Source organism: Mustela nigripes, chromosome 2 (genome assembly GCF_022355385.1).
Source record: "Mustela nigripes isolate SB6536 chromosome 2, MUSNIG.SB6536, whole genome shotgun sequence".
Lineage (NCBI taxonomy): Eukaryota > Metazoa > Chordata > Mammalia > Carnivora > Mustelidae > Mustela > Mustela nigripes.
Window position 1 is genome coordinate 217,496,366 of NC_081558.1, and position 11,998 is coordinate 217,508,363.

At 68.7% G+C, this 11,998-nt stretch overlaps 1 protein-coding gene across 1 annotated transcript; it reads left to right on the top strand.

Moving 5' to 3' along the window:
• The first annotated feature begins 1,799 nt into the window (after positions 1-1,799).
• On the top strand, positions 1,800-11,739 carry AIRE (autoimmune regulator). The gene is made up of 12 exons (XM_059392473.1): positions 1,800-2,465; positions 2,900-3,470; positions 3,758-4,546; positions 5,330-5,472; positions 5,565-5,645; positions 6,304-6,419; positions 7,459-7,558; positions 8,047-8,229; positions 8,771-8,889; positions 8,976-9,078; positions 10,744-10,812; positions 11,644-11,739. The coding sequence occupies exons 1-12, from the start codon at positions 1,800-1,802 to the stop codon at positions 11,722-11,724; spliced, it is 3,021 nt and encodes a 1,006-aa protein (XP_059248456.1). The 3' UTR covers positions 11,725-11,739.
• The last annotated feature ends 259 nt before the right edge of the window (positions 11,740-11,998 follow it).

Genomic DNA, 11,998 nt, shown 5'->3' on the forward strand with positions numbered 1-11,998 from the left:
GGGGGGGGGCCTTGCCCTGGCTCCTCTCTGGGTCTCGTAGGCCGCCCCCAGCAGACCCTGCAGGAGGGGGCTGCCAGGGAAACCCCCACGGGGTGGAAAGTCCAAGATTCTCCAAGAAGCCTCGCAGATCTGTTGGCGAGAAGCTGGGCGGCACCTGTAGGCCAGGCCGGCTGCTGACCCAGGTGCACCCACAAGGCTTTCACAGCTCGAGAAAAGCGAAGACTCAATCCTTTTGGCTATTTTTATCCCCTGGACCGTTGTCTTGTGGTTAAAGTGTCCCTTGATGAGTCGGCTGCTGGGGGAAAACTCGGCCGGCTGTCCGAGTGACATTGCAGGGCAGCTTGGCCCGACGTAGGGGGACCCTGAGCTGCCAGGGGAGTGGCTGCGGGCACCCTAACGCCACCAGCATGGCTCCTCAGCACCCCTGGAGCCTCTCTGTGGGATCCCTGCAGCTTGCTGGCCCGGCAGGTGCCCTCAGATGGGACACGAAGTGCTCGGCTCCCTGAGACCGGACCCCTGTGAGCGGGGACGCGGCTGCTCCAGCAGATGCTACGGTCAGCAGTGACTGCGACTTCTGTTTTCTTTCAGAGGTCACAGTGATCCCGCGGCAGAGCGGCCCGGCCAGGGGTGGGGCGAGCGTGCTTCTCTGAGAGGGCAGCCGGGCTGGCGTCGGTGGGAGCCTGGGGTGTACCCTCTGGGCATCTGTGATGGCACAAGGCAGGACAGGCTGGGACCGCCCCAAGCCCCACCGTCCGCGGCCACCGCCCACAGCACTGCAGCTGCTGGGCTCGCAGCTGGAAGCCGGCGGCGCGAGGGCTCTGCTCCCAGGCGGGAGGCCCCAGAACATTCCACAGCCGGCCCTGTCTGCTCTGATCCTCATTGCTCTCGAGGTCCAGCTCTCTGGGTGACAACAGGTCCCAGCTCTCTGGGTGACAACCCCCATAGCCCGAGCCCAGGCTTGTTCCCGAACACCCCAGAACACCCATCGGGCAGCAATCCGAGGGACCCAAGCCCAGGGAGGGGGACAAACCCACACAGGCCTCCCGTGGCAGGAGGAGGCCCTCAGCAGCGCCCCCAGAACTCCCACCACAGTAGAGAACATAGCGACCTCGTGAATCTTGGCGACACCCCCACGGAATCTGCCTGGGCCCCTCCCTTTGTGGGCGGCCCCTCCTCCCAGCGCAGCCCTGCCCTGACTCCGGGCTTCCTGGGTCCTCCCGCCCCACACTGACCACCAGCCCATCCAAGACTGTCCAGGTTCTTCTTCCAAAAGACCTCCCGTGGCTCTGAAGCCCGGCCGCCTGGACGTGCCTTTCGTCTGTGGCCCTTGTGCCTCTGCCCTAGGCCACGCTGGGTCCCGTGATCTGGCAGCACCCATCATAGCCTGGGATGCGGGTCCCCCGCCTGCTACAGCCCCCCAGGACGGCCTCCCCGATTCCCGGCACCATCCTCCAGCCTCCGTCGCCGGCCCTGGAAAGGCTCCTGGGGCGTCCCTCCACTGGGCCGTGAGCAGGACAAGGGCAGGGGCCCACGCTCGGGGCGTCGGTCCGCCGCGCCAGCTGCCTTCTCCGAGCTTTTTCGGAGCACACCTGCGGGAAGGGGCGGGTAGGGTGCAGTGGGTCCCCCGGGGGCGTGTGCTCCCGTGGAAGATGGGTCTCCGAGAGGGAAAGCCACGGGGCCGGCGCCACACAGCCTGTAGGCAATGCCCGGTGCTGCGCCCACCGGCAGGCACTCAGTCCTCCACCCGACAGCCACTCCTCCATCTGACCCTCCCACGGCCCAGGCCCAGGCCCTGAGCAATGGAGGTGGTAATGCCCGCTCCCCACGGGGGACCCTGCCCCAGTCAGCCCCGTGGTCCCGGGCGGAGTGGCCCGTGCGCCTTGGGTGAGGTGGAGGGTGCCTGGGCTGGCTGCCTCCCAGCCCTCTCACCGAGGGGTCGGCCCCAGCCCAGAAGCCTCCTTTACCAAGGGGAGGGATGCCAACAGCCTTCTGGCAGGTGTGGAGCTGGGCGGCCTGGGGCCTGGTCCTCACTGGATCACACAGAATTTTCCTTTCTGGCTCCGCCCTCTGGCCCTGATTGGCTCTGGGGAAACAGCCTTTGCTCTTTTTGGGGAGAGTCTGCTATAACAGAGACGGGGTGCTGGCTGGGCTCAGCCCTCCACGGGTGCCCGCCCAGCTGTGTCCCTGGACAGGGGCCGCGCGAGGGCCAGGAGGCAGAGATGGCCCAGCCACTCCCCAAGGCCAGTGGCGCCCCAAGGCCGCGGGACCCCAGGCGGGGAGAGGGGGCCCCGAGTCCCATGCCCCCAGAACCCACGACGGCGGGCGAGGCCCGGGCAGGTGGGGACGCTGTGCTGCGCCGTCTCCTGAGGCTGCACCGCACAGAGATCGCCGTGGCCGTGGACAGCGCCTTCCCGCTGCTGCACGCGCTGGCCGACCACGACGTGGTCCCTGAGGACAAGTTCCAGGTGGGCCCCAACCCAGACTCCCGGCACCCCCCGGTCTCCCCAAGCCCTGCCGTCGAGCCAGGGCCAATGTCTGGGAGGGTGAGCTTCAGATGGACCTCACTGGCCCCCCACGAGTGGGGGTCAGAAGGTTGGGACGGGGGCTGCTGGTGTGATCACAGGTCAGGGGCCTGGCCTCCAGGACAAGCTCCTGTCCTCCCGATGCCCCCTCCCGGCCCTCCTGAAGCTGCCCTCCAAGCCAGGGCTGTGGTCCCCGAGTCCCAGGCCGGCCTCCCTCGCCCCCAGCGCCCTCGGGCATGCCCTCGCCCACGCCCACCTCAACCCAGGGGCATGGACACGGCGCCCACGTCTCCTGCAGCACCCTCCGGGAGGGTGGCAGGAAGTAGGGGAACTGGGGAGGCAGGCGGCAGGGCCTCCCACTCCCCGCCTTGCTTCAGGAGACTCTGCGCCTGAAGGAGAAGGAAGGCTGCCCACAGGCCTTCCACGCGCTCCTCTCGTGGCTCCTGACCCAGGACGCAGCTGCCATCCTGGACTTCTGGAGGGTTCTCTTTAAGGACTACAACCTGGAGAGATACGCCCGGCTACAGCCCATCTTAGACGGCTTCCCCAAAGGTGGGGAGGGCACTGTGGGGGCGCGGGGGTCCCACGGGGCTCGGCCCCCCTCACTGGGGGCCTGCGGCGGCTGGAGTCACTCCAGCTGGACTGAGGAGGGAGGGCCGGGCGTGGTTAGGGAGCCCCTGGACATCACCCAGGACCGTCCTGGGCTCTGCGTGCCGAAGGGCCGGGGTCTTGCCCTCCTTGCCACGGGGGGGGGCTCCGGTCTTGAGGCTCGGCCCCCCTCGCACCCTGCAGATGTGGACCTCACCCAGCCCCGGAAGGCGAGGAAGCCCCCGACGGGCCCCAAGGCCCCAGTGCTGCTGCCCAGACCCCCCACCAAGAGGAAGGCCCCGGAGGAGCCAAGAGTCGCCCTGCCTGTGGCATCGTCTCCACGGGGGACCTCCAGCCCAGGTGCCTAGTTGAGGAGCTAGTCGGGCACAGACTGCCCTGGGGAGCGCCTCACCCCTGACCACACCCCTTTCCCCACCGCCTGGCCTGGAGCCTGTTCGGCAGGGGCTGCACTGGTCCCCTCTGGATACCTAGAGGGTGAGCCTAGCCGTCCCTTGTCCCGGGACCCTGGGAAGTGGGCAGGATGTGGACACCAGAGCTCAGTAAAGCAAGGGGACCCCAGCGAGTTGGGGAGGCCCCACCTTGGCCCCCGCAGGGAGATGAGGGTCGGGCTGCTGCGCCCCCTGCAGGCTCCCAGGCGAAGGCCAAGCCGTCCAAGAAGCCCGAGAGCAGCGCGGAGCCACAGCGCCTCCCGCCGGGAACTGGTGAGCCAGACGCCCTGCCACCCCGTGCCCTGCGGCCGCGGTCAGGGGATCAGGGGCCGAAGTGGGGTGCTGCCCTCGGAGGGCCTGTCCTGGCGTCTCCGATCACCCCACATGTGGCTGGCCCCGTGTCCCCGTCCTTCAGGGTCAGCCCAAACCACGCTTCCTCCAGAGTGTCCTGCTTGTCCGTCTGCTGGATGAAGCCTGGCCCCTCTCTGTCCCCTCTTTGCCCCAGCCCGGGGGACCTCAGAGACCTTCTGTGGTCACCTGACCTGCAGGCTGCCCCCGAACTTGGTCTCCTCCCAGCAGCCCAGGGCCAGGCGCTGGGTCCGTGTTCATCCCTGCCTGGAGTGAGTTCACACACACACACACACACACACACACACCACCACGGGTTCTCTGTACAGTTACTCACGGGCTGTCTGTCTGTCTGTCTGCGTCCAGGGGCTGGGCCCCCTCCCGCGCCCGCCCTGGGCAGAAGGAAAGACGGGTTCCACAGCCCAGGCCCCTCTTGGCCCCCTCCCCGCCGCCGCCTGCAGGAAGGCGGCGTCCAGGGGCTCTCCTTGCCACGGGTGACCCCCCAGCTGCCTCTCCTCTTCTCAGGAATTCAGACCATGGCCACTTCGGTCCAGAGGGCCGTGACGGTGTCGTCGGGGGACGTCCCAGGAGCCTGTGGGGCGGTGGAGGGGATCCTCATCCAGCAGGTGTTCGAGTCAGGTAGACGGCTCACCTGCCGGAGGGACGCAGGCCCCCGGGCCCCCGACCACCCTGAGCACCTCGCGGCCCCAGCGCTGGCGGGACCATGACTCTGCTACCTCTGGAGGGGGCACGGGCACCGAGGGCTCCCCTCGGGGGTGCGGGGCCCTGGACTTCTGGGGGGCCCGCGGTCCAGGGCCACAGCCTGGGTCAGTTCTGCGCATTCAGACGGGCCCCTCAGGGTCTTGGACTCACCCCTCCCCAGGACAGCCTGAACACCTGTGCGCCCCCCCACCTCCCTTCCCTCCCTCTGAGCTCGGCAGCTGCCCGTGGGGATGCTGAGGACAGTGAGGGCCAGCTGGCCCCTGGAGCCAGGGAGGGTCCCAGGGAGGGCCCCGAGGACCCTGCAGGAGCTCCCCATGGCAGTTATGACCAACGGCCAACAAAGCGGGCAGCTTCGAACAACAGACTCCCCAGATCAAGGTGTCGCAGGGCGTTGCTCCCTCCGAAGGCTCCAGAAAACTTTCCCGCCTCGCAGCTCCCTCCCCCGGGATGCCGGCAGGCCTCCGCCCGGCTGTCTGCCGCCAAGCCACAGGGTCTCCTCCTTGTGCCTGTGTCCTCTCCGCTCTTGGGGGCACCTGTCATCGGACCCAGTGTCCCCAGTGTCCCTCGGGAGCCTGGTCCCGAGCGGAGCGGGGCTGAGCGGGGCGGGGGCGTGGCGGGAGCCAGCGGCCGGGCCGAGAGCCTGCTCCGGTGCCCGGTCCCGGGGCCGCCGAGCACCGTCCAGCCGGACTCTCCTCCCAGGTGGAGGCAAGAAGTGCATCCAGGTCGGGGGGGAGTTCTACACTCCCAGCAAGTTCGAAGACCCCAGCGGGGGGAAGAGCAAGACGCGGGGCAGCGGCCTGAAGACCCTGGTCCGGGCCAAGGGGCCCCAGGCTTCTGCCCCCGTAAGCACCGCGCTCTGCACCCGAGCTCAGCTGGGGCGGGGCCTGCGGGGGGGCGGGGCTCCTCCGGTGGTGACCCTCCCCTCCCTCAGCAGGGCGGAGGCGAGCCGAGAGCCGGCCAGCAGGGCAGGGCACTGGCGGCTCCCGCCCTCCCCAGCGAGCCCCAGCCCCACCAGGTAATGCGCCGCCCACGGGGGGAGGGGGTGGGACGCGCCTCCATCGCCTTCTGTCCCGCGCCCGGGGCGCTCCCGTGGGGGGGAGGACAGAGGCCTGGCTTTCCCTTAACACTACGCTTTCTGGTAACACACAACCGTAAAATTCCAAGTAAGTCAGGGAAAGCGAGTCCTACCGGGCTTTGACGGGTCTAGGCACCCGCTGTCCCTTGTCTCCCAGCGGGCCAGTGGGTGGGGGTCAGGAAGCGGAGCATCAGTTCCTGTCCTTGGGCTCCCAGGCAAGGTCACGGCTCTGGCAGCCCCCGCCCACACCGGGCGGGGTGCTGGGCCCCAAGCCTCAGGAAGGGCGGGATCCCAGCCGGCCTCCCAGGGCTCCCCGGAAGGCAGTGGCCGGGGGCAGGGCGGGGGCGGGGGGGGGCTGGTTACGACAACGAGTGTGCTCCTCGCTGGGCCAGGCTGCCTGGTCTGGTGGGCTTCTGGAGGAGGTGACCCCGCGGAGGGGACTGTGGCACCATTTGGGCAGGGCTGCGAGGTGGGGACATTGAGGGCCCGCAGGGAGCAGGCAGGGGACGCAGCAGTGGAGCTGCTCTGAGGGGCTCCCCGGGAGGGCGCCCGCCACCCCGGGATCTCCCAGAGGCTGCGTGTGTCTCGCCCGCGTCAGAAGAACGAGGACGAGTGTGCCGTGTGCCGGGACGGGGGGGAGCTCATCTGCTGCGACGGCTGCCCCCGGGCCTTCCACCTGGCCTGCCTGTCCCCGCCGCTCCGGGACATTCCCAGGTGAGCCCAGCACGCTGGCCACCCAGGCTGCCCCCGCCTGCCTCCGTGGCCTCTTCTACCCAGCGGACCCTGACCCTGGGCAGGAGGCTGGGTCCTCCGTGGGTCCGTTCCGTGGCTGGGAGGGAGGCCTTCGTTCACATCCCTGGACAGTGAGGCTGGGGCCTGGGTCCTCCCTCCCCACCTCCCCGTGTGCCCACATGGCTCCCCCATCACCCCCCAAGCCTGGCCAGGAGGGGGGCCCAGAGGGCACAGAAGAAAGACAAAGGGCTATCCTGTCCCATCTCACTGCACACCCCCAGCCCAAACTCCCCCAGGCCGCCGGGCCCCCCCTCTCCAAGCAAGGTCGTCTTCAAAGTCAGGCCGGGTTTGCCCATCGCAGCAGGGTACCCGTCCGGAGTCTGCCTCCTGGCTCTCCCTGCCCCCGACACTCCCAGCCCTAGCCTCTCCTGCCAGCTCCCACAGCAGGAGGGGAAGAGCCGGGGTGGGACCATCTTCTATCCTGGCCCAGCCCCCTGAGTGACCCTGACCAGGTGGCTTGTCTCTGCCCCAGATGCTTGTCACCAGAACGAGAGTGTTGGGGCGGGGCTGCGGTCTGCCTTCCTGCCCTTGAGCACGTCCCCTTCTGCTGGGCACCACCCGCTTGTGGAAACGTGGGTCCAGGGGCTATAAACACCCCGGGTCAGAGAGGTCCCACTGACGCGGGGCCCATGAGAGGCACGCCCAGGCCACTCTAGGTTAGCAGGAGTCCCGGATTCTCGGGGCTCGGCAGAGACGCTCTCAGACAGGACAGCGACAAGGCTAGCGAGGGCCCCCCCAGCAGGGGTAACCTCCCCAGTGTCCCGGGCTCTCCCGCAGACTGGCCGGGCCAGCGCCTCCAGCGTGGCTTTGCCCACCGGCCTGCCTGGGCCTCCGTTTCCCCACCTGAAGAGGGAGAGGGGTGACTTGGAGGGAACTTCAGGCCTCCCCTGCCCTGCGCGCTGGGAGTCCACTGTCCCTTCTGCTTTCCTTGCACGCCCCTGGCTGGTGGCCACGGGAGCAGCGGGACGTGGAGGTGTTCCAGATGCCTGCAGGCAAGAGCCCCGCCGGACCTGCCCCGGGCCGAGGAGCCCCCGCCCGCGGAGCCGCCCGCGGAGCCCCCAGTACGTGCAGGCCCCTTCCAGGGCCCTCTGTCCAGCCTGCTGGCCACCCCTGCAGGTCGGGCCGGCCCCAGCCATGCAGCTGTGCGCTCCCCGCCCCGGCCTGGCCTCACCTCACCGGCTCGGCTTTCCACACTGGGAAGTGGCCCTTCCAGTGGCCCCATTTCTCTGGCCTCAGCTCTGTCGGTCCAGCACAGGGATACCCTTCGGCTACTGAGAACATTATCTCAGAACGTTCCGAGCATCCGGCTGCAGCCGAGACGCGGGTGATAGAACACAGCCCGCGGGGGCCGCAGACACCCCGCCTCAGATGGGGGCACAAGGACCTTGCTGAGCGACGGGACCCAAACCTTTCCCACCCAGGGCGGGGTTCCCCGACACCAGCTCCCCTGGGCTCCCCTGGGCTCCCCGGGTCCGGGGATCACTGACTCCCTGGGTGGCCTGTGCCAGTCCCCCTGTGGCCTCTCCAAGCCCTGACCCTCCGGTTCCAGGTCCTTCTGGGACTGAGGCTGACAGGAGAAGAGGCGAAGGGACTGTCCAGGGAGACCCTGGTCGGGGTCGACACCGCCGTCCCCTACAAGCACCTGCCGGCCCCACCTTCGGCCGCCCCCTTGCCGGTGCTGGACCCCTCAGCCCTGCGCCCCCTACTGTGTGTGGGCCCTGAGGGGCAGCAGGTGAGGGGGTGCTGGGGTCGGGTGGCTGTCTGATGGGGGCTCAGGGGCTGCAGGCCCCCACATGGAGCTCTGACACGCTGAGGAAGAGGGGGTCGTCGTCGGGGCGGGGGGTGGTCAGGGTCAGGGCTAAGGGAGGCCTTTGCCAAGAGCCTCCAGACTGGCCGTGGAGAGGGCGGCCGGGGGCTGGGTGATGGAGAAGCGCCCCCAGAGCTGGGCGGGGAAGGAAGCTTCCGGAGGGACCCCAGCGGGAGTGAGATTCTGTCCCTGATCCTGAGACCCCTACCCCCAGGTACCACGATAAGGGGGATGGCCCCCCATGTTGGGGAGTCCCAGTCCCCCACACCCTCCCGCCTCCTCTGGGGGTGCAGTCCTGGGGTCCCCTTGACCAGCCCTAAAAAGGGGTCCGGGCCCACCACGGCAGAGGAGGTCTCTCCCGGCTGCAGTCCGAGGGTGCCCGGTGTCCCGAGCTCCCAGGGGCGGGGCAGAGGGCGTGGCCGTGCGTGAACCCCTGTTCTCCGGTCACCGCGCTGCTCCCCTCCAGGGCCCCGCGGGCGCGCGGTGCGGCGTGTGCGGGGACGGATCGGACGCGCTGCGGTGCGCGCACTGCGCCGCCGCCTTCCACTGGCGCTGCCACTTCCCCGGGGCCGTCGCGCGGCCAGGGTGAGTGCGACGGTGGCTGGGGCACCGGGCCGGGGAGGGACACCGCTGGCCGCGGCGCCCCCGACACCCTCGTCCGCTGTGCGCAGGGCCGTCCCGCGCTGCCGATCCTGCTCCGGGGACGCAGCCCCGGCCCCCGAGGAGGGGGCGACTGCCCCGAACCCCGCCCGCGCTTTGCTAGGGCCTGCCAAGGTCAGTGCTACCCGGGGAGGCCCCGACCCCGCGGGATTGGGGTGGGATTGGGGTGGCCGGGACACCTCCAGGGACTGCCCAGGTGCCCCCTTCCCCGGGTGTGCACAATGGACCCTTCGTTGGTTGTTTCCACACCGTACAGTTGTTCAAACGGGCCCCTTTGGGGTAACTTAGCATCGGTTTGAAAGAGACACCCACTAAGCAACAGCCGTAGGAGTTGGCGGTTGGATGCCCGTTTCACGGTGACCGAGCCCAGCCCCAAGTCCCCCTCTCCCGGTCCCTGGGGCGCACGTAGCCCCGGTGGGTGCGGCGAGGCGGGAGCAGCACGGAGGCCCCACACCTGGGAAGAGCAAGCCCACTGGGCTGCCCCGTGTGACCCGGCTGTGCGGGGCTCCTAGTCCTCCGGCTCCTCCGGGCGCCCCCGCCCCGGGACCCCTGCAACCCGCCCCCCCCCGCCCCCCCGCCCCGCCGCAGCCGGGAGAGCTCTCCGTGGTCGTCAGTCTGCCTTCCTGCTGAGCAGCGCTGGTCCCGGGAGCCCGAGGGCTGGGAGTTCTGTGTGCAGGGGCTTCCTGACGTGTCCCTGACCCCAGGACAACCTCTGAGGGCCCTGGGGGATGCCAGAAGTCCCACCCCCATCCGAGGCCCATCCTCCTTCCCAACAGTACTCCCCGGACACGCTGTGTGGGTAACAGGCCAGCCTAGGAACTGGGGGGCCGAGGCCGTGCCCACGAGCGGACTCCCGCACAGCCTCACAGCCCCGCCCGCACCTGCCCGCGCACTTCGCGGGTGGGCCTGGAGGGCTTGTCCCCACCCGTCTGCACCGTGCCCGCCCCAACCCGAGGGTCCTTCCCGAAAGAAGATCTTCCTCTTGGACACCTGGGATCTTTGCTTTTTAGAAGATCTCGTCTTTGAGATGTAAAATGTAATGACCTTGGAGAGTAGCCATCCCCGCCCCCTTAGCCCCTCCCGCAGCCCCACCTTCCCCGGGCGCAGTCCCAAGAATGTGGGTGTGGCCCCGGACCTTTTTCCCCAGCCCCGCCCCCCGCAGACCCGCCCCGGAGGTTGTGCTCCCCCCTCCCGCCCTCGGGCTGGTGCTGCCTCCCAGGACTGGTGTTGATGAGCTTTGACTTGGTGATTTTGAGCCAGGAGCTGGCGGGTCTCCTGTGTGGTTCCTTCCCTGGCCTGGCCCCTTAGCCAGGGGCACCATGGGCTTTGGCAGTGTTTGTTGGATGGTTGAATGGCTGGCATAGATAGCACCAGGCACTTTCCTCTCTGGGCCTCAGTTTCCCCATCCATGACGGGTTCCCTGCTAGCTGGTTCTCTAAGGGCCTGGCTTTCCCCAGAAGGCTGCACGTAGCAGGTGGAGAGGCAGGCAGGCAGGCCCTGGGGGTCTCGGGGAACCAGCTTCCAGGGGGACCAGGAGCTGGCCCGCAGCCGGGAGCTCGCTTGTGCCCACCTTGCCCGTGCCCAGCAGCCTGGGAGGAGCCAGGTGCTAGAATTCAGATCCCAGGGCCCTGTCTGGGGCAGCGGCCCCCTGCCCTGGCATGGGCCTCTGCCTCCCTCCCCACCACCACCCTGGTTGCCTCAGCAGGGAGTTCTGCTTCATTCTGGCGGTCCCTAGCAAGGGTGCGGGAGCTGGGCTGACCTTCCTTTCCTGGGTTGCAGGCAGGGGACAGTTCTGCTGGTCACGAGCCGGTTCTGCACAGGGACGACCTGGAATCCCTCCTAAGCGAGGTAACATGTCACCCACTGGTCCCTAAAGCAGCCAGCACCCAAGCCTCCCTAGCAGCTGGGACAGCCCCCTTCTCGGGGGCTCCCAAGCATCACAGCAGGCCCATGCAGGCCCCTCCCCGCACATGCAGGAGCCCACAGGGGGCCCTGAGCCCTTCCCACCTCCAGCCCTGTCTGGGGGTCCTAGACCCTGGGGTCCGGGGACTGCAGAACCTCACTCCAGCACTGCTGAATCCTGCTGTCCTCCGGGGGTGGGTCGGGCACCCCGTAACCTCTCAGTGGACCTCTCACGGCTCCATCAACCCAGGTCTCTGCCCCCAAGGATGAGCAGCTTCAGTCACTGGGAAGAAAATGGGGCTTCTAGGGGCTCCGCCTTCTTTTGGCAGGGGTCAGACTCCTCCAGCCATCCCCAGAGCCAGGGGGCCAACATGTGTCCTTCTCGGGCCAAGGGGCCCTGCCCTGTGCGGTGGGCTGGGCACAGGAGGGTCCCACACAGTTCAGGTGTCTTTGGTGGGGACCCCAGGCCCTGTAGCTCTGGCAGGGGCAGCTGCCAGAGACCGGGCCCCTGAGCGCGGGGAGGGAGAGAGCCCCCGGAAGAAGGGGCAGAACAGCCGCGGCGGCCTCGCCCCGTGCTTACGGGATGCTCTGACGGAGCACTGGGTGAGGAGTCCATCCCCGCCTGGCACGTCTTGTGGTGTCTTGGGCCTCGGTTTCCCTACCTCTGAATGGGAGGGTCAGAGTGCTCAGAATGCCTGGTGACCCTGGCGGCCAGGCTGTGCACAGTTGTCTGTGGGCTGTGCTCGGTCCCCGATTCCCCGCTCTGCTGTCTTGCAGCACACCTTCGACGGAATCCTGCAGTGGGCCATCCAGAGCATGGCCCGCCCGCTGGCCGAGGCGCCCACCTTCCCCTCTTGATCCAGGATGGCTGGGGTCTGTGGGGCAGCCCTGGGGGAGGGGAGGCCCCCCGCCGACGCAGCCTCAGCTGAGAGCAGAGCCCTGCTCCCCGCCCCCCACTCCAAGTCAGCATGCCTGTGAGTCCCCGCTCGTGCTCACGCGGCCTCCTCTGAGCGGGCAGCAGGACACAGGCCCCAGCCCTGGGAGCCGGGTTAGGACCAAGAAAAAAGGGAAGTCCAGGTGTGGTCTACACTCGGCTTGCAGCCGCGACTTGTCTTTGTGCACACACCAGTGT